We start from the raw sequence: 22,603 nt of genomic DNA, 5'->3' as shown, positions 1-22,603 counted from the left end.
CTGGAGGAACCCTGGTTGAGAAACGCTGCTTTCTAATATAATTAAAAGTCTCAGTTATCTGGTTCTGCTGAGTGATGTTGGTACTAAAACAACAAGTACTGCCATTGGGAAAATCAATCCACTACCCTCACTGCTCAAGGAACCCCTAGAAACCTCTGGAGGAACGTTGTATAAAAAAGGTTGTTTAAGACCATCTAATCAGTTGTCAAAATAAGTAAACACTGTGCGAACAATATTCTATCACTGATCATTTTGTTAGGTTAATTAAATGAAGAAAAGTTTAATCAGTTTTCACTCATTATGAATAGGATAGCAGAATGTGTGGCTTGTTCAAATATTTTTGATGGGATGCAGAAAACCTGCATTCTTGCGGGATGGGGGTCATGTAGGGCTGCAATAAGGCAGCTTGTTCTCTTAAATTGGCTGGATGAAGAAGCACAGCTGTCTAAAATAAGATCTGAAATATTTTTTAAAGCATAGTGAGTTACCCTATTGTGTGGTGCAGTGTGCTGTAAAAGGTGCATGTGTTAGGAAAGTGTTTCTGTACACTACAGTAATGTTCACAATGTGCTGGTGCTAAATCAATGCCAAGTTTTTGCCCACAAAGGAATTTCTTATTGGGGTTAGGAACCCTGACAAAGTTTTGTGACTCTATGTTAGAGATATTATTTTGCTCTGTTTGTTCTAGTGACTATATTATTAGTTTTGAACATGAGGAAAAACTCTATTATGGGCTCTATTTATAGAACAAGGAATCCGGCATTCCCTCAAATTTTCCTTTGTAGGAAATTGAATTCCTTTGAATTTCCCATATGTTTTGGGCATCAGGTCAAAAAAAGGACATTGTGGTATTGGATGGAGTGCAGAGAAGGGCAACTACATTAATAAAAGGAATGGAAGAGCTCAGCTATGAGGAGAGATTAGCTGAACTGAATCTATTCTCCCTTGAGAAGAGACGTATAAGGAGGGATATGATCACCCAGTATAAATATATAAATGGTCCATATAAAGAACTCTCTTCCCAATTATTCACTTTAAGATCATTACAAAGCACAAGAGGGCACTCCTTGCGTCTGGAGGAAAAGAAGTTTAAGCTCCGGATAAGGAAGGGATTCTTCACTGTAAAGTCTGTGAAAATGTGTAATCAGGTCCCTCAGGAAGTATTTTCGACAAGTTCTATAGATTAAGTTAAGAAAAAGCTGAATGCTTTTCTAGAAGCACAGAATATAACTGGGTATTAAGGCTTTAAAGTAAAAAAAACAGTGACTGTTGATCCAGGGAACATCCGATTGCCTCATGGAATCAGGAAGGAATTTTTTTCCCCTGTTGGAGCAAATTGTACCAGGGTTTTTTTTGTCTTCCTCTGGACCGACTATGTTCATAGGATTTTATATCTGGGATATGTTTATTTCTATAGTGGTTGAACTTGATGGACTTTTCAACCTGACTTACAATATAACTTGCTATGTAACTATGTGTTTCAATAGCAATGCCCACTAGGAAATGTCTGAGGGAATGTCACATTCAGTGCTTTAAATATGTAGCCCTTTGAGTTATCACCCAAACAGGAATAGAAGTCCTACTATGGGCATCACTTCCTGCAGTGATAAATTTCTAAGGGAAGCATCTTTTGGACAGATTTCTTATTATTTCATGTTGTGTGAAAAAAAGATTTTGGCTTAAAAGCTCCAATCCAGGTGTGGAGCAGTGGCAGAGCACTGACAAGGTGAGTAAGGGGAGGTTTTCCTGAATGGGAAAGGTGACTTTACCTAGCAATAAATAAAGCTTCTACATCATAATGACACTTACTGTCCCGTAGTCGGCTGGACCTCTGCAAGTCTTTGTTTCCTAGACCCTCCAATGACTCGTTGGATTTGACTGCCAACTTGGCGTCTGGTGCAGAAATCTGATGAGTCCTAGGCTGCACTTCCGAGCGCTTTGATGCCCAAGCTGCAAGAAAACAAATGCGGGGAAAAACAATATTCATAATTATAACTGGAACAAATATTTCTAAATAGGGCCTGGGAAATTCCATGCTAATTGACATTCACTGTGGCTGTGGAAGGTATATTGAGCCGACCTCATTTCCTGTTTGATGAACTAACAGGAACATCAAGCACATTTCTGCCCATTTGTGTTTCCTGCCCATCTCCTTTCATCTATTTGCGTTCCCTCCTGTCAGTCCTTAGCCTAAGGTGAATAAATTGCTCAGGGTGGTCTGCATGCAAATGCAGTCTGTCTAGAAGATGTGCTGATACAGGGTGTGAGAGGCAGTGCTCTAAACTGAGAATTCACCTGTCTTTGCTAAAGTTTACTTTTTGAATGTCAAGGTGTTTTACAGACCTCTGTCTAAACTTACATCCAGTGAAGTCACAGTGACTGCACTTGCATATACATAATACAAAGGAGATTATCAGATTATCATACTATACAAAAGTTTTATCATTTATTGCGCTGTCAGCAATGGCAGAGGAGAATGGATAGCAAAAGTTAGTAAAAAAAAAAGTTAAAAGTTTGCTGTTAACAAAGAAAGGGTACTTATTTCATTAAATGGGAGAGATAAAGTGTTGCCTGTACATTATAATGTACAGTATGTTTGTTGAGGAGAAGTACAATGTAAGGAACTAGAGATAAGCAGGGTGACTGTGCTATGAAAGCAGTAGAGAGATTTGTCTCCTGCACTGACACTGCCCCTGACTGGTCATTGTGTACAGGGACTGACAAAGGCCTTGGTCTCCTTCTGGATCTTTTATTGCTCCTGTAATGATGCCACAGGGGCTAAGAAGAGGAATTACACAGTTCAGGTCAAGTTAATTAAAAAAAGTACTAAAACACACTAAATAGGGAAGCAGAAGAAGGTTTAAAGGTATGTTTAACGTGGACCTGTCACCAGGATTTTTACGTCACGTAAAAGGGTTTTTTGAAGGTGGGGGTTAAAAAAAAACAAAAAAACACGGTGATAAAGACAGAATGAGAGCCCGAGCTTCCTGGGATACATACGTCAAGCATTCCAGGAGGTCTATGGCTGCTCCTGCTCAGAGACTGGGCATACGCAGAAGAAGCTTTTTCTTCAACGGGAAAAAAATACCGATCTCATGCATCAGTACTCTTTTTTTCCTCATTGACAAAAGCTACAACACCCAATCTCACGCCTGCACAGATCCAGATTGAGTGACATAGACAGAAGAAGAGGAACAAAGATAGCAGTGCTCGGGATGAAGGCGGATTACAGGATGATGCAGGACCCGATCCAGAAAACCTCTTGGGGGATCGACAGATTTGTGTAAAGAATGGTGTGTTTTTTTTTTGTTTTTGTTTTTTTAAGTTTACTTTACCTTTATTTGTTGACACGAGTTTAATGTTAAACATTTTACTAAGCTTTCTAACTTCATGTCCTAACTTCGAATTTCTAGCTTGGTGAAGATTCTATATTTTTGTATTTCATGATATCTGGAAACAATGTAGCTGAATTGTCCAGGTGACTGCACTCTCTCTTTAAGTATCATGGTACATACTTTGTGGCGGAGCAGGCTTGGCGGTTGCGATATTGCTGGTGCTTTTCACTGTTTTCAATAGAAGGTGCTGGCTGGTAGGGACTGGCATCACGGCCCTGCGTTGCTGCTTCTTCCTCTGTTGTTGTTGTTTCAGGGCCTGCACAATGCATTTAAACAACATCATACATTACAGTTCTATATATTTCACACACAGCCATATGCAATAGTAATACAGATGATAAGATGCTTGGAAGTAAACCCTATAATGAGCATTTTGCACAAATACAGCAGAGCATATGCACTTTTCTTTCCTGAATCCCACAGCTCCATGCTATTGCCCCATTGACCACAGTGCAGAAGTAGTAGAAGCGCATCAAGGCATTATCCTAAATTAAATTACATTTTGCATGTAGAGATTTTTATTGTGTGCACAGACATTTTTTTTAACTGCGAGGTTGTTTTATTAGTGTCCAGTTTATGACAAACCATTTTAAACTTTAAATCCCATTTATGTGTAAATAAGACACAAGATGCCAGCTTTAGTCCATTCCATTAGCAAGGATTCCTCCTTTGTGCACCACTCAGGAAATGGTTTTGCTTAGTTACAAATGTATGATTTACTCGATCTTAGGTCAGAACCTACGTCTGCAGAAATCTAGACATCAGGTGGAAGCAGCACATTTGTGGTTTTCATTATACAGCATAGACGGGTGTGAAATCCCCTTTTATAATTCTAAAAGCTTTTGTATACGCTGATAATATAACAGACATTATCACATGGATGAATGAAGGTGGAATGGGGATGTAGACAAAGTGTTGACTCTACAGACCTTTTATTGATATTCAAAGGATTGCAATAATTCCGTAGAAGACATGCATTATGTTCTGTCTGTTCAGCTATATCCCCTTCCCATGAGACACCAACTGCCAAGTGCATCCTCCCATGTGACGTGTCAGGAAGGTGCACAACTTTCACCAGCTGTACTTTCCATATGAAGGAGCTTCAAGGCAATAAAGAACACTTCATTCCTACACAGACAAAAGTACAGCAACCTAAAAGTGTATTGTTCCTAAATCCTAGGATCCAGTGAGCACAGGGAAGGGATGCGTTTTCTCATCAAAATGAATCTGAGTGCACATTGGACACAGCAGCTGTACCTGTCATTCCCTGAACCCTGTCTGTCTTGTCTAAATGCCTGTTTAAATTAGTGTGTTTTGGAAACTAACGCACATGTGCACCATACCAATACATTACATTGCAATGTCCCTAAAAAAACATATGGCTGTGTATTGGTATGTGGTGTGCCTTAAAATGCTGCAAGCACTGCACATGTGTGCGTTGTGATATGCAACCAAGGATTAATAATCTCTTATATATAAAATGTTTGTTGTGCATTTCATGTAAACTTCAAATTTTGTATTTCTAAGCAGGGCAACTAAGTCTGCTACAACAAGGAAACCACAGCTCATATGATACTGACATACCAAGAATACTCTCTCGCCATTCATATTATTTCACTGGAGCGTGTTGTAGAAAAAAGCAAGCAAACAAAGTGCGGCCTGTAGTGCACAATGATGAATGATAAAACATGGCGGCACAAATGCAATACATTTTATTGCATGTCAATTCTCCGTACAGCTACATTTGACGATTCTAGCACAGAACTCTGCTGCCATCTGCTGTTGGAAAATCAGTATGCACTCTGAACTATGTGCAAATCTGTAAATGGTCTGATCACTAATTTACATTTCATTTGTAATTATTTTTAAATTATCATTAGCTTACAATTACAAATAAAATAGTCTTTAGTTCCTTTAAAATATGTTGGGAGGGATTGACCAGAGGGCCACCTGGATATACAGGAGCACCGAGTATATAAAATTCCTAGATTGTGTAGAAATGTAATAAACTAGTGGGGAAAAAAAACATTTTCCAACACCCCTTGGGGGTCTTACAATTCTTCTTCAGGGCTTATTAGGAAAAAATCTCTCGGTTTACAGATAAATGCAGCCTTAGGTGCAGTCCTGAATTGGCATATCACATGAATCACAATGGACCCTTCTATTGGACAGGTCTGAGTGTATTTTAACTATGATTTTAATCCTCAGGCCAAGTCTGCTTGGTGGACATTGGATTGGCTGGGTTAGATTTGTTTTACGTTAATAGATATCAATACATTTACCAAACCAACGACCCCTAATATGTAAGGGACCAATCACACTATATGTTCACAGATAACAAAACACACAGACATGACTATAATCTTGTTATAATGAACCTTTATTTCTTGATGCCCAGGATATTCCCTAACCCTCTCCTACAAAACAGGTTTCTTTCCTATGGTTAAAGTGGAACTACATTTACACTTTTAGGAATCTAGGATCAGTCAGGTCATTATTGCAGAACTGGACAGGTGATGTCCCTTCTTTTATAATCCCTGTTCGGCATATGCTGCGGGTGCTGGGGCTGCATGGGGGCGTACCATGGACGTAGATCAGCATGAGGAAGAGAAGAAGGAAAAAGATGCCGGCACCTATGATTATTAATATTATACAGTATTTATATAGTGCTGACATATTATGCAGTGCTGAACAAAGCCTACAGTCATGTCACTAGCCTCACAATCTAATGTCCCTACCATAGTCATATGTCATTACCATGTTACTGCCTGTTTTGGGAATCTGGAAGGAAACTGGAGTACCCAGAGGGAACCCACAAAAACATGGGGAGAACCTGCAAACTCCATGCAGATAGTGTCCTGGCCGAGATTTGATCCTGGGACCCAGCACAGCAAAGGCCAGATTGCTAACCACTGAGCCACTGTGCTGCACATGATAGAATAGGGACAGGTAAGTACAGCAATTTTTGCATTCTAAGACCCCTGTAGATCAATTGTTTTTTCCCCACTTCCTGTAATCGGGTGCCAATGATGTTTGTTTTGCAGTGAAATGATACAGGAGTGTTGTCACCCAATGGAAAGGGTACACTTATCATGGGCAGCACGGTGGCTCAGTGGTTAGCAATCTCACCTTTGCAGCGTTAGGTGCCAAGGTTTAAATCTCAGCCAGGAAATGGAATTTGTATGTTCTCCCCGTGTTTTTGTTGGTTTCCTCCCACAGGTCATTTGACTTACCTCAAAAATGGCTTTAGGCTGTGTTAACAAGATATGATTATGGTAGGCACTTAGATTGGGAGCCTTTATTAGGGACAGTTATCAACATGACTTTGTACAGTGCTGCATTAACAAATTCATTATAATCATGTTGTTTTAGAGACAAATTAAAGCCTGACCTCAGCAATTAGAGCAGCATTGTTTAAATCAAATCACTGATGTTTAAATCACATGAATAAAAGCTACTCATTGTAATCATTGTGGTGTATGGGTTGGTCAAACTGTAAAAGTCTCTTTTTACAGTTTGGCCTGTTTCAGCAAATGAATAAATACCTGAACTCCTGGCGGGGCCATTAGGTTTTAAAACCTATATTTAAAATATATATCAGGTACTATATTACAGGTCCTGCTTTGGTAAATCTGGTGACAGACTATACACTACATGTATTTGTTTTTAGCTTTTCCCATTTTAATATCCTTATTTACAACATCTACAGTAATTCAGAGTAATGAAAAGAGAAAGGAAACAACTCCTTCCCCAATTCATGGTGTCATGATGTCACAGAAATTCCCTGAACTAGAACTACCCAAAAAGCAAGGAGTTGTGTGGCATTACAATTCCCATATTTATCCCATTTTTTTTTTTTTCAATAATGATTGAATTATATAGGAATGAAAATGCCACATTGCTTTTTGGGTAGTTCTAGCTCAAGGAACTCTTTCCTATATTTACAAAGCCTACAGTATTTAGCCAGGACCCGTGGTATTATACAGAGAGAGGAGCAGTAACACAATGTGCAGTACTATTCAATGAATGGAGAAGTATTTATTTGATTTCACCATCTCTGCATGGAAATAAGGATTAATATTTAATATTGCCTATACCTGCTCATTGTTTATATCAGTAATTCTCAAGTAGAGTTCGGTGGAGCCCTAGGGTTCCTCTAGAATTTGCTAGGGGTTCCTTGAGCAATGAGCAATTTGTGCCTCTCAGGTCAGTATAAGTGACACCAATGATCTTTTTGGCTATCTGTAAGGGTGACATTCTTCCCAATGGCCAGCAAGGATTCTTCTTACTGACCACCACACTTATATACTGTGAGCTGTGTATATAGAAATTATAGAAGGGAGTTCCTGGACACCTGAAACGTATTTCAAGGGTTCCCTTATGATATAGAGGTTGGGAAGGTCTGCTCTATAGTGTGGAAATAACACCTTCGCTGCATACCAGACATCATTATTTGTCTGCACCTACCATGTCAATGCTCCCATAAAATACCCTCCAACACACCATATATATCATCATATATGTGCTTATTCAAGGACCAATAATACTCTATTACTAGCTTAACCTCTGGCCTGTTCATATTCATCTGCTGCTCTCCCCATGGCTATGTTGGGGTTCATAACAAATTATCTTCCTCTTCACATAACAGTAAAAGGTAATTGAGATTGTTGTTTCGCCTGAGAACCATATCATGGGAAGAGTACACATGACATTAATTACAAAATACCTACTTCCACCTGGTATATGTGCTAAAAGAGCTTTGAAACAGCAATATATATATAATTAGGTCAACGGTGAGCATTAAAAGAAAAGCTCACTTAGCCCGGAATAGTTTGGTATCCTAAATCTACTGGTTCCAAGTGAAGATCCAGGAAAAGTAGAAGTGACCAAGTTTGCTTTCCATCTGTTTCAGGGTTTTCTGGGAGCTCTGGGCTGTTCTATTGGGGTAATGGGAATAAACAAAGAATAAGTTGCTTTCCTTACTGAATATGGACAAATACAGGTTCCCTTCCCTCGGTAAAAACACCAAAGGTCTAGGTGAGGCATTCATTTATTCAGTTTCATCTTGCCATAAATATTAATGGCGTGCCTCTTCCACCTAGGGAGAAGCTGCAGACCATACCACATGTGGAACTATGGCCACCAATAAATAAGTGAATTTACAATGGGATAAGATGTTGCAGGGGGCATTTTTATTGCCGATTTACAAGCCTGTACGTAGCTCATGCTTGTCCAGTCAGTACCTGGATCCACCAAGTCATACCCACTATTAGGTAGGACTTGACAGACAGCTCCATCGGATGTGTGTTTGTTTTTTATGAGGCTTGTGCCAAGATTTGACATTTGTTTAGACTGCCATATTTTAATGGTGGATCCTCCCATACTATATTTGTAAAAATTAGGCATTCATTGTTTTAATTCCAGTCTTGGCTACATGAGGTTTCCAAGCGGCTGTCTGTGGACCACTGTACCCTTTTAATAAAGAGCCCAGTGTATATAAAAATCTAATACAGACACAGTGTACACCATTTCACAGAAAGATAAACATCTGTAGATACTTGTAAGGGGACTTCAGCGTCTTCCTGCACTCTGTAGAACTTGTGTGATAACGGGAGCACGGTACTCCCTGTCATATTCTGTAATGGATGAAGTGTGTTCTGAGAAAAACGAGGAGGTGATGTATATGAAGTGACACATGAATCGCCCCAACCCTGTCACCCGCTGTTACCTGTTTTAGAGCCTTCTTGCTGAGCTTCTGAGATGGAGAGATGACTTTCCCCGCAGGGATGGGGGGTGATGGACAGCTTGGCTGGGGTGAAGATGGCTGGGACACTCTAGATGTAACTACAAAGCAAATGAGAAACAAAAACATGATTTCTGAGGCTCTAAATGATGACAGCACATCTATGATATGACCTAGACCCTGGATGAAAAAGCGTTGACTTATACCAAAGTCAAGGGGGACACAAAAAAATAAACAACAACCTGGGGGCACAAGAAAACAACCTGGGCTAAAGATTAGGTGACCATTCCTTGGCCATCAGGTATCTCCCCATTCTGCTTGCTCCTACTTTCTGCTCATTTAAAAAGAGAACTCAAAACCCATCTTTTCAAACTTGCCTACCCGTCTTCTTCTGTCGCTTAAACCCTCACTACTTCCCACCACTCCATATCTCCTATTGTCTAATATATTCCCCACCTCCTAGATTGTAAGCTTTTCGGGGCAGGGTCCTCTCCTCCTCCTGTGTCACTGTCTGTGTCTGTTATTTGCAACCCCTATTTATTGTACAGCGCTGTCTAATATCTTGGCACTATAAAAATCATGTTTATTATAAATAAAAATAATAATGTTTTCATTCCTGGACCTGAATAATTGTAAGTTTGCTGGATCACCCAGGTTCTTCCCTAATAATAATAGGTCATTAAATGGACCATGAATTCTTACCAAAAACTTGCAAAAAAAAAATCAAGACTATACCAGCTGCTACTACAGGAGCCAATTATTAAATTAATTGTGTTTAACCTGTGTTAGAATCCCAAGCAATATTTTTTTTTTTTTTTTTTTAAGATGATAGTCAAATAGTAAACTAAACAAAAAAAACACATGGAACGTGCCTTTAAGAAGTGCTGAGTAAGGCGTAAGCAAAAAAAAAATGTCCTGTGGTTTCCCCCAAAGGCTGTGTTTTTGCTTTCCAAGAAGTTCAGAGACTTGGTGTTTTCAGCTAGGAAAGCGACCGCGGAGTCGCTGCCAGCCGACCGGCCCAAGAACTAAAAATACATTTATGTTTTTCTTCCGTGCTCAGCCAAAGTGCCGTAGTCAGCAGCCCAAAATAACCGGGCATTTAGGGCAAGCATGTAATCAGATCCAGATGTAAGAAATCACCAGTCAGCAGTCCTACAGATTTAAGGGAAATCTCTGATATTGGAACTGAGCAAATTAGAAACTTTTGGTGTTGATCGTCTGACAAAGATACCATGACCTCTCTGAAAAGGACTTAAAGCGGACCTAAACTCAAAATTTTCGCTTTAAATAAAGGGGTAGCCTACACTTTTACAGTAAAAACTGTATTTTTTAGTTTTTGAGTACAAACACCCTTTATTAAAAAAAAAAAAAAAAAAAAGGTGCAGCACCTCCCATTTCTAAGGCCACGGTGTACAAGGCAATGTGGAGCGCAAAGCCTTCCATAATACCTACGTCACAAATCCCCCGAGGCTCTAGGCTGCTCCGCATAAGGAACCCTATTTAATGTACAGTGCTGTGTATTATGTTGGCGCTATAAAAATCCTGTTTATTAATAATAATGATAATGATAATAATAATAATAATAATAACCATTTCTTTAATTGAAGAAAAAAATTGCCGTTCTCACGCATGCGCAGTGAGATCGGCAATCTTTTTCCCCGTATACGTCAGCCCATCTCGGCTGGCTGTACAGTGCGAGATCGGGTGAGGTTGGAAGAAGAATGCGGAAGAAGAGAAAAAGATGGCGGTGCCCGAGGCTTACTCTGCGCTGGGCTGAAGACTGATACCGGGACGACGCGGGACCTGATAGAAGAAACCTCCCGACGGATCTATCGATCTGCGGGATTAAGGGTAGGTGTGCTTTTTTATTTTGGATTTAGTTCCGCTTTAATGCTTTCAGTGACAAGGAGGTAAATACATACTTTTAAAAGTTTATTTAGTATTACGAGATTAGGAATATTTTTAAGAGATTAGGCATATCTATGGCTAAACCATTGTTGATAGAATAGTAAAGGGTAATACCAAGTTTTTTTTGGTTTGTGGCCCAAGTCCCCAACCTACCCCTGCACTGATGTCTTCATTAGACTCGTCACTTACTTATCAATTACTGCCATTGAAACATATCGTCCTATAAAATTCCCATTTCTACACATTTCTGATTCCCTGTTTTAAAAAGTGAACCCTTAAAGCTGAATTTAAAAAAAATAAAATCACTTACCTTTACTTGTGAAAAGCCCTTGATCCGTGCACAAAACACACCAGGCGAGTCCCGCGCTGTACTGGCTTTACTTTTATTTCCCGGGCTCACTGTTCCGTCCAATGCCGCCATCACCTTTCTTTCTATACGTGATAGTGTATATTATAGGAAACCCCCTGATAAAGCATGCTCGGTCTTGGGTATGTGCAAAAGATGCAGACCACAGCCTCCTGGGATATGTGATGTAAGTAAGGAAGCTGCAGGATTCACCCAGACGGAAGAGGAAAGGATAGCTACCTTTTACATAATGCTTAGAATGTGATGATAGGTCCACTTTAAGGCCCTGATTTACAAAAGATCCCCAAGACCGGAGAGAAAACACTTTTATCAGTAAAGCTGGGCAGCACGGTGGCTCAGGGGTTAGCACTCCGGCCTTTGCAGCACTAGGTCCCAGGTTCGATCCCCAGCCAGGACATTATCTGCATGGAGTTTGCAGGTTCTCCCCGTGTCTGCGTGGGTTTCCTCCGGGTACTCCGGTTTCCTCCCACATCCCAAAAACATGCAGTTAGGTTAATTGGCTTCTCCCTAACAATTGACCTTAGACTACATTAATCACATATGACTATGGTAGGGACATTAGATTGTGAGCTCCTTTGAGGGACAGTTAGTGACACGACTATGGACTATGTACAGCGCTGCGTAATATGATGGCGCTATATAAATACTGTATAATAATAATCCAGGAAAACCTGAAAAAATTCATTAGCTTTTTGTTAGCAAATGTTTTCAATTCTGGACTAGATCCATTCCATGTTTTCTGGATCACGCAGCTTCACTGATGAAAGTGTATTCTCTCTAGCATTGGGGAACTCTAATAAAATCAGGGCCTAGGTGTTTGACTTTTCCATCAGCGTTGAAAGGCTGGCCTATTTCCCCAAGTATTATGGCTCTACCTCAATGCTGTGTCTTTTATTGATGTAGGGGGAGAGAAAAATGTGTGCAGGAGATACTGGCATCTAAGGAAGTGAAGAAGAAGAGTCAGATGGAGAATGCAGTGCACGCCACCGCCAGAAAGGTGCTTATAACAGATCTTCTATTGCAGCCGACTGGTCTATTGTATTCATAGTTACTTACATAGTTACTCGGTATGAAAAAAGACATCAAGTTCAACCAGGAAAATAAACATATTCAACCTAGGAAAATAAACATATCCCAGATATAGAACACTATGGACAGTTGATTCAGAGGAAGGCAAAAAAAAAAAATTAAAATCTTACATATAGTATTCCTGAAATGACAACAGTGACACCATAACAGTAAGGATATCAGCACTCACAGTTCTTGGAAAATCCCTTTACTGTGGCTCTATACCAACCAACACTATGTTTCAGGGCCACAGTGGTCCCCTTTATCAAGGCAGCAAACAGGGCAAACCACATACCTTCTACCTGTATACCTACATCCTAATTACAAATACTTTCCTAATTCCTGAAACTCCCAAAACTACCATCCCCTTTATTACAGCTTCCAGGGTTCCAAATGATGCATGTGATTATAAATGATGTATGCAAGTATTTCGCCATTCTAATGACAGGTTTACCGGGGTTGTAATGGTTCAGGATAAGCCTGTATTCACATTATTAGGCTGCGATAAACTGTTTCTCTTAGTTTTGCTGCAATATTTGTTAAGGAATGGCATTTTGTGCAATATTGTCGTGTTTTTGATTTAGAATGGCGACCCAAAGCACAAGCTGACTTTTGTTGTGGTGCGCTGCATTATAAATCTGTTTTTTATTTTTTTTATTGCAATGAGTTGGCAGCCTATTCCAAATAAATTAGCTGCCTATAAAAATGTTAATTAATAAGCATAACACTGTACAATAACAATTGCCCGTTTTTGGTTCCACCATACTTTTATGGTCTTTAACTGTTCAGGTCAGTCTGCAGGAGGAGACTATTCAATCGAATACGTCATTTCGGGATGATATGTCCCATGTAGTTCAGCACCTTTATTACTGTATGTGGCAGGCAGGAGAGCTGCAGTGTCACAATGTGGCCACATGGACTACAGGGGCTGTGCTTATAACATCCAAACCAAAGAGGTAGTAAGGGGGCAATTTGGAATATAACAACTTGAGAGGCTGAAAGATAAAATAAAACTATTTTAAAGCTGGAGAAACAGATGAAGATGCTGGTGCCATAAGGAATGTAACGTGGTGAGCCTAGGGTACAGCTTTCTTTATAGGGCAGTGTTCTCCCCGGCACCTTTTAGCCGGGTTCACCACCTTGCACTTTTCAGTAACTGCCCGGCTGTTTTTGAGAGGATACTTGAAGTTGGGTCACAATACAGGGGCTGCCACCCGCCTACAATTTCTTTACAATTTCGTCTGGGTTGAACACTGTAGGGTATAGAATATGTGTTACAGATGGGTCAGGGGTTAGGTATACTACTAGGGTTAAAGGGGAACTTAAGTCCAACTGTGATTTAGGCAGATGGGTATTGCAAAAAAAACAGAGATGATGTTCTTTTTGCAAAAACTGTTCTTATGTGCCTGAGACCCGCCTAGCTGGGCATCTCAGCAATGGTTGTAAAGAAAACCCAACATTCCCGGCTTCCCTTGCACCTGCAAGGAAGGAATGAACTCCCACCGGAGTTACGTCATTCTGGACAGCCAATTAAGATGGCCAAGGGTCATCTTTGGGAAGTAAAGATGGAAAATGGTTGCATCCAGCAATGCAAATACTATACAGTATGTATATATAGCGCCAACATATTATGCGTCACAAATCCCGGGAGGCTGTACAAAGTCCATAGTCAAGTCACTAGCTGTCCCTCAAAGGGGCTCACAATCTAATGTCCCTACCATAGTCATATGTCTTTAATACAGTCTAAGGTCAATTTTGGGGGGGAGCAAACTAACCTAACTGCATGTTTTTGAGATGTGGGAGGAAACCCACGCAGACACGGGGAGAACCTGCAAACTCCATGCAGATAGAGCTCTGGCTGGGATTTGAACCTGGGACCTAGCGCAGCAAAGTGCTAACCACTGAGCCACCGTGCTGCCTTATGGGGATAGGTGAATATTCGTGGGTTTAGTTCTGCTTTCTAGTAGACTTGGTTTTCATTTTGTGCTTAACATTAAATTGAAGATTGCTTTTGGGTAGCTTTTATGGCAGAAATGATTGTGCGTCTCTTCTCCTATAAAATTTCTTTAACTCTTCCTTTTACAAACTGTATGCTGAACACATTGCACATTCACCTCTATGTATTATTATCATCCAGAATTTATATAGCCCCAACATAATTACACCACTAGCTATAAATATATGCTGGGACAATGCACATAGGAAGTACATCATGCTGGCCAGCCAGCAAAAGACCAGAAAAGGATGGAATTTGTGGCGATGGAATGATGAAACACTTTGCAATCACCATCGCATGCAAAATATGCAATGCAAAAACCCTGGTGGCCCAAAAATACTTGCTTCACTTTTAAAGCTGAACTTCCTTGCAGTGGGGTTGCAGGGGAACTAGAAGTAGTAGTTAAAAAAAAGTGTTTGTGAGGAAGAAGTACACATGACATGTTTACATTTACTATACCTCTCCATTTCCTATGCAACACAGCAACAGAAAAGGTACTATAGCAGTTTTTAGGTGCCTGTTAACCAACCAAGAAATGAAAAACCTTTAAAAAACTGAAGGTGAGAAAAGCAGACAGGAAGAGGAACCCCAATCACGGACTCAGAGCTGGTTATGTCCATCTCAGATCTTAAACATCCTCCAGACTCCTCTATCCCTCCACAACCATCCTACAGATCTGTACAAATCATATTTGTCTGGTACCAAACATACATCTGAACACTTCCTTTGAGAGGTCATATTAAAATGATTCTAAAAAGCAACAAGCAAAAAAAAAAAATATAGTAAAATAAAATATAATAATACAATATACTACAATATTAAATATATTAAAATACAATAAATACTTGTCTGCACTATTTTTTAAATGTCTGCTTTCCTTTCCTATATCTTGCACATTTTTTTTTTTTTGCTTTTTGATAATTATTGTAGGTGTAAAAAAATGATTAGGAAAGGAAAAAATGCAAATAGAATAACCTGCAAGGGGACACTACCGAGTATGTTAAATAGTGCTCTGGTTCTGTTCTTGTTGCATGCACTGATATCTGCACTTTGCAGCTTTGGTCTCCAGCCTCAAACTTGCAGCTTGCAGGAACCGAATACAGGAAGCTGTTCATAAATGTCAGCACCAAAAGTGTGTGACACCATACACAGCTGTCACCCGCTACCTCTTTTATGGCTTTGTCTTATGCTGGAATTGTAAAATAAAAGTCTGAAAAGGTTGCAATAAGACAAGTCAAATTTGGCTGATGCAAAAATCTAAGATATTCAGTCTTAAATGATTTACAAGTATGCAGCTATATGTTTGTCCATTTTGTTTTTTGTTTTTTTGTTTTTTTTTTGCTATGATTGGCTTGAAATTAAGTCTCCAACTCTTAAGGTACGTACACACGTCAGATGATTCTCGTTTGATCATCGCCTCAATACCGTGCTCGCCGTTCATAGATCCGTCCTGGCATATCCACGAACGATCATAACAGAAGTGAAGGGGAAAGAGCAGAGGGGGGTGCCGCTCTGTCGTTCTCCCCTCTGTACAGTACTCGTTTATGAATCGTTCAGTCTTTTGTCGTTGCAAAGAATCATAAAAGATCCTTTCCAATAACAAATAATGAACGTGTGTACCCAGCCTTAGGCCTAACAGTCAAGTGTAAGGTCAGCTTCAGGGACACATTTGGGTTTACTAACCCACGTCCATCTGACCTAATCTAAGACTTCTCCTCCCCACCAATAAATGCTTACTTACCTGTCCCAATGGCAGCTCTAACTCTCCCGACTTACCTTCTTCCTAAAATCTTTTCCATGTTGTCTGCACAGTAACTCACCATAAGTTATGGCAGGCAGCACCTAACACTATTTCAAGGTCTGGCAGCATAAACAGAACACATGCAAAGTGAACAGGCCTTGCTATGCAAGTATGTACATTTATTACAATCAACACAAATTTAGGATTTCTAATATCTGTATGTACCATGGGCAGCATGGTGGCTCAGTGGTTCGCACTCTTGCCTTTGCAGCGCTGGGTCCCAGAATCAAATCTTGGCCAGGACTATCTGCATGGAGTTTGCAGGTTCTCCCCGTGTTTGTGTGGGTTTCCAGTCATCCAATTTCCTTCCACATACCTATAACATGTAGTTAGGTTAACTGGCTCCCTCTCAAAATTGCCCTTAGACTGTAATAATGACATATGACTATGATAGGGACATTAGATTGTGAGTTCCTTTGGGGGACAGCTAGTGACATGGCTATGGATTTTGTACAGTGCTTTGTAATATGTGGGCGCTATAAAAAATACAAGTTATTATTAATATGAGAAGACAGCAATGGCTAAAATGTTTCCAGGAGGATTTTCCGTTCCTCAGAGGTCTTTTCTTTCGCTTTACATATTGTAGTGTTTTATGTTTGTTTGCAGATGCGTCATGATTTTTGTGTTGTTTGCAATAAATGCACAAAGTTGCTTTACAAGGCCTGTGTCATCTGCTTTTTGTTCATACTGGGAAAGGGAGAAGCAGCGTAAAAAGCTAGTTGGTAATACACCAGCGATTGTGTGCTAACAAGATGCATGGTGATAAAGAAAACAGCAAAAATAGAGAGATGAGCTGAGAAGGAGTATGCTGCATTTTCTTTCACGGTACAGTCTCAAGCTAGAGATGTGACGCAACTTGTCTTGTAGTAGAGAAATCAGGTCCTGTGTAAATCTCACAAAATCTTTTGGCAGGTAGATGAACCCTCATGTATGTATTTCATACTTGGATTTAGGATTTACGCCTGTACCTGCACAAAAATGATTGGCTTAAAGCGGAGGTAAACCTAGGATACTCCCTATTCCCTTGCAGAACACTTCCATTTTTTGTTCACCTCTTCCTAGTGGTAATTAACAGCCAACTTGATTGGCTGGACCGTGGAAACATAACCCCCATGCTAATATGCAGCACATGCAGAGGAAGACGGGAATGCCAGGTATCCTGGTAATCAAAGTGAAAGCTACACATGCGCATGCTCAGCTTTTTTGACAGATATTCAGAGCGATCAGGCAGGTCGGAGAGATTATTGCAGAAGGAACATCGCCTGCCGTCTTTTGCAATAAAGACAGACCTGATCGTGGATTTTAAAAACTAGTTCCCTTTTAAATGGTCAGGACATTTGCTCACTGTTTGGCTTGTGAAACAAGTGGACTTATTGTGCATATATATACATTTTGTGATATTGTGAATTTGGGAGTTGTGTCTGTTTGACTTGGATTGTGTTTGCTTGACTGTCAGTTTTGTTCTAACCAGCTTTTTTTTCTTGCTGACCTCTAATGGGGAGTGGTCAAGGCTTCACAGGTGATTTAGGTTCCTGGGGCACTCATGTTGAGCTTGCTCACTGTTTAGCTTGTGAAACAAGTGGACTTTTAATCAAGTAGAGTTAGAAAAATTTGGGTTTGGTTTTTCCATAGAGCATTGGGCTGACTTTTCATTGGGGTACAACCCGTATGCCAGAGATGGTTTGCACCTAAATGAAAGGGGGTCTGTTGTGCTAGGGGAAAGATTTAGGGGAATGGTGGAGGGATATTTGAACTCGAACAGAGGGGGGTGGGACAGTCAAATAAGGTAGAAGAAAGGATAGTCAGGGGTCAGGCACTAGTGGAGGGTGGATTGGGGATAGTTGGGGGGAGGATTATGGATCATTGTAAAGAGCTTCCCATGTTACAAAACAAACATTGGATTGTGCGGTACTAGTTGTACTGAAAAACAACAAACATTGGATTGTGCGGTACTAGTTGTACTGAAAAACAACAAACATTGGATTGTGCGGTACTAGTTGTACTGAAAAACAACAAACGTTGGATTGTGCAGTACTAGTTGCACTGAAAAACAACAAACGTTGGATTGTGCAGTATTAGTTGTACTGAAAAACAAAAGGATTTGGCAAACAGCAATGGTAAATGCAGCAATGGTTTAAAGAGCCTGTTCACCAATGCTAGAAGTCTAGCAAACAAGATAGGGGAGTTGGAAGCCTTAATGAGTGAAGAGAATTATGACTTAGTTGGCATTGCTGAATCCAGGCTTTGTTCTTCGGATGACTGGGCTGTCAATATTCCTGGGTATACTCTCTTTCGTAAAGACAAAGTCAAACGAAAGGGTGGTGGTGTCTGTATGTGAGAAGTGATCTAAAAGTGAATGTGAAAGAAGAAATTGTAGATAGAACAAGCATGAGGTTGAAGCATTATGGGTGGAGTTGAATGTGGGGTTGAATAACACACACATAATGATTGGAGTCTGCTATAGGCCCCCCTAGTGCTAAGGAATAAATAGAAAATCAACTACTAGCACAGAAAGAAAAAGCAGCAAAAAGTGGAAGTGTTTTAATCATGGGAGATTTCAACTGCCCAGACATTGACTGGAGTGATGGCACTACAGGAACAGCAAAAGGGAGCGAGAATGTGTGAATTTAATACAAGATCATTTTATGGTACAGTTTATAGAAGCCCCAACTAGAAATGATACTCTCCTGGACCTAGTTCTTTCAAACAATGAAGAGCTTATAACAAATGTACAAATAAAAGAGAATCTGAGAAGCAGTGACCATATTATGATTTCATTTAATGTTAGCTGTAAACAGGAAGCAAAAACAAGAAAGATAAAAACATTTTAAGAGAGCAAACTTTCCATTATTAAGGGCAGCTCTTTGTGATTTGGACTGGGAGACAATATTGTCCTCAAAGAACACAGGACAAAAATTGGAATGTTTCAAGACTGTTCTACAAAAGCAAACTGAAAAAAGTATTCCCAGTGGGTAAAAAGTTTAAGAGGCTAAAATTAAAACCTATGTGTCTCACAGCTCACACCTTCATCATTTGAAACCTATAAAGAATATAACAAAATATGTAAAAAAAGAGATAAAATGTGCAAAACTTCAAAATGAAAGACAGATTGCAAAGGAAAGTAAGGCAACCCCCCACCACCCCACCACCACCCCACCACCACCACACACACACACACTCACACAAATTTTTCAAATATATTAATAGCAACAAGTTCAGATCTGAGCATGTAGGCCCCTTAAAGGATGTCACTGGGTTGGTAACTGGGAATGAAGACAAGGCAGATTTACTAAACACTTTTTTTTTAGCTCTGTGTACACAAAGGAAAATGGCAGAGATCATGTCCAAATTCATATTAGCAATGTCACTGCCTTAAATGAGTCACAATGGCTCAGAATTGATATGATTGAGAAACAGCTGGGAAAAATTAAGGTTGACAAAGCACCAGGACCCGATGGATTACATCCACGTTTCCTGAAAGAGCTGAGCTCAATTATTTCAAAGCCATTATTTCTAGTTTTTAGAGACTCTTTAGTCACTGGCAAGGTACCGATGGATTGGCATAAGGCCAATGTGGTTCCTATTTTCAAAAAGGGAGCAAAGTCCTTACCAGGTAACTACAGACCCATTAATTTAACATCCATAGTTGGAAAGGTCTTAGATAGTTTGATAAAGAACCACATAGAGGAGTTTCTGCTAGAAAATATTATTATAACTTGCGTGGCTTTAAGAAAGACAGAAGTTGTCAAACAAATTTACTCTCTTTTTATGAGGATGTAAGTAAACAGGTAGACAGTGGAATACCGTGTTTCCCCGATGATAAGGCAGGGCCATCAAATAATCCTGCCCCTGTACAAAGCATTGGTCAGACCACATCTGGAATATGCAGTCCAGTTTTGGGCACCAGTTCACAAAAAGGACATTGTTGAATTGGAGAGACTGCAGAGAATGGCAACTAAACTAATAAAAGGATTGGAGGGGCTCAGCTATGAGGAGAGATTAGCTGAACTGAATCTATTCTCCCTTGAGAAGAGACATTTAAGGGCGGATATGATCACCCAGTATAAATATATAAATGGTATATACAGAGAACTCTCTTCCCCATTATTCACTTTGAGATCATTACACAGAACAAGAGGGCACTCTTTGCATCTGGAGAAAAAGAAGTTTAAGCTCCGGATAAGGAAGGGATTCTTCACTGTAAGGTCTGTAAAAAGGGGAATCGGTTCCCTCAGGAAGTATTTTCAGCAACTACTTTAGATTGCTTTAGGAAAAAGCTGGATGTTTTTCTAGAAGCACGGAATATAACTGGGTATTAAGGCTTTAAAGTAAAAATAACAGTGACTGTTGATCCCGGGAACATCCGATTGTCTCATGGAATCAGGAAGAATTTTTTTCCCCTTTTGAAGCAAATTGTACCAGGGTTTTTTTTTTTGCCTTACTCTGGACCAACTATGTCTTATAGGGTTTTATATGTGGGATATGTTTATTTCCCTAGTGGTAGAACTTGATGGACTTATGTCGTTTTTCAACCTAACCTACTATGTTACTATGATCAATCATTAACAGTGTTCTCCACAGCCCCTTAGCTGGGCGCACCACCTGGCACTTTTCAGTAACCACCCGGCTGTTTCTGGTTGGTTAATGGTTATTAGTTGGGTCGCAATACAAGGGCCCACCCGCCTACAATTTCTTCTCACCTGGCTTAAAAAAATGCCTGGGTTGAACACTGATAGATGTTGCTCCAACTTTCTGACTACATACATAAGCCTACATATCAAATGGTAATGAATCATGACTACCCCCATTTTTACCCCCAGCGATAATGACAATGAGCAAATAACTGAGACTGTGGGTGTCTGTCTGCATGTTACTACTATACCATGGACAACCATGTTTAGGTCTGATTCCCCTGATGCCAGCTTAAGTCTATAGGCTAGAGATGGATAACCTAAAGACAGAAAGACAGGAGATATACTAGGCATGGGCTGAGTAACATATGTATGCTACTTTCCTCTACCTGGAGCAGTATTCTCCCTAGAATTTTTTTAAACTTGGTGGCCGTCCATGTATTGGGCCCCAACTTTTCAGTCCCCAACCAGAAACAACTGGGAGGTTACTGAAAAGAGCTGGGTGGTGCACTCAGCTACACAGGGCAAGGGAGAACACTATGGAGGAACCCCTGCCATACTCTCTTTTTGAAGAATGGCAAATATGAACAACAAATATACCCAGACATGCTTCAGACTGCAATTTCTTAGCAGAAATATATGAGCAAGTGAAAATTTTTGATTGTCTTAGATCAGCGCATTGGAACCCTTGCTCGCCTAAAATGTGTAGCTACAATGTGCTGTCTCACCTGCAGCCTGCTGCTGGGTGTCCATGCTTGCTGTAGTCGCTCTCCAATCTTATCAGATATTCTGCAACTGCCTGTAATTCCCTTAAAATCCTCAGAGCCTGCTGGTAACAATTTATAGCTCAGAGTTTTGTTTTCTGAGTATACGTTGATTCTTTTTGCTCAAATAAGGAAGTGGTGGTTTCTTCATATCAGTTTCCTGTTCTAGACACGTATGCCTAATGATGTCATGTGCACAGGGACTCAGCAAGAGTATATAGTGTTATAGATCAGTTGTGTCTTCAAGATATATAGGGGCCATCTCTGCAGAATAATAATAGATACACAGCTGGTGTAACTCCAAAAAAAATCTTGATTTATTCTAGTCCAGTTTTCAATATATTAGATGTAACATTTGATAAAAGTATCAAATCGAACATAAATCTAGATTTGTAAACTCCTAGATTGTAAACTCTTCGGGGCAGGGTCCTCTTCTCCTCCTGTGTCACTATCTGTACCTGTCTGTTATTTGCATCCCCAATTTAATGTACAGTGCTGCATTAATATGTTGGTGCTAAATAAATCCTGTTTATTATTATTAATATTAGTAATAATAATCTAGAAAACTGGGGATTCATGATCAATATCTGATTGATAGATATCGATCATTTGCTTGTTTGTGCACCTACTGACCAGTGAATGCCCACCCTAATTTACATTCATAAGCTTGTTTTTTAGAGCAGACAACACTGTGGATCTGCTGCACTGAATTTCCAACCATATTATCGTTTCTGCTTTCAAATGTCCTGCTAACCTTCTGAAAAAAAATGCATGAGATTTGTGCTTTTATTCATATATCAGCTTAATGGGCAGCAGAAGGGACGCAGACCCAGAAAGACAAGCCGAACAAGACGATGACATTTCCAGAAGCAAGCTTTAGGTAGAATGACCCACTGAAGTCCCGTACAGAGTCCCAAGGTAATGACAAAT

At 40.0% G+C, this 22,603-nt stretch overlaps 1 protein-coding gene across 3 annotated transcripts in view; it reads right to left on the bottom strand.

Annotated features, from left to right (window-relative positions):
• The window catches only part of ASXL2 (ASXL transcriptional regulator 2), a 68,434-nt gene that overhangs the window by 18,705 nt on the left and 27,126 nt on the right, over window positions 1-22,603 (bottom strand). For 2 of the 3 annotated variants that reach the window (XM_072407284.1, XM_072407285.1), the window contains exons 5-7: window positions 9,124-9,239; window positions 3,516-3,651; window positions 1,810-1,950 (exon numbers count right to left, since the gene is read on the bottom strand). In XM_072407284.1, coding sequence (XP_072263385.1) covers window positions 1,810-1,950; window positions 3,516-3,651; window positions 9,124-9,239 — 393 coding nt within the window. Of the gene's footprint in view, window positions 1-1,809; window positions 1,951-3,515; window positions 3,652-9,123; window positions 9,240-21,637; window positions 21,951-22,603 lie in introns of those variants that run through there. The other variant, XM_072407286.1, reaches the window with a different exon arrangement.

This window comes from Pyxicephalus adspersus, chromosome 4 (genome assembly GCF_032062135.1).
Source record: "Pyxicephalus adspersus chromosome 4, UCB_Pads_2.0, whole genome shotgun sequence".
NCBI classification, from domain to species: Eukaryota; Metazoa; Chordata; class Amphibia; order Anura; family Pyxicephalidae; genus Pyxicephalus; species Pyxicephalus adspersus.
This window is presented reverse-complemented; position numbering and strand designations above follow the sequence as displayed.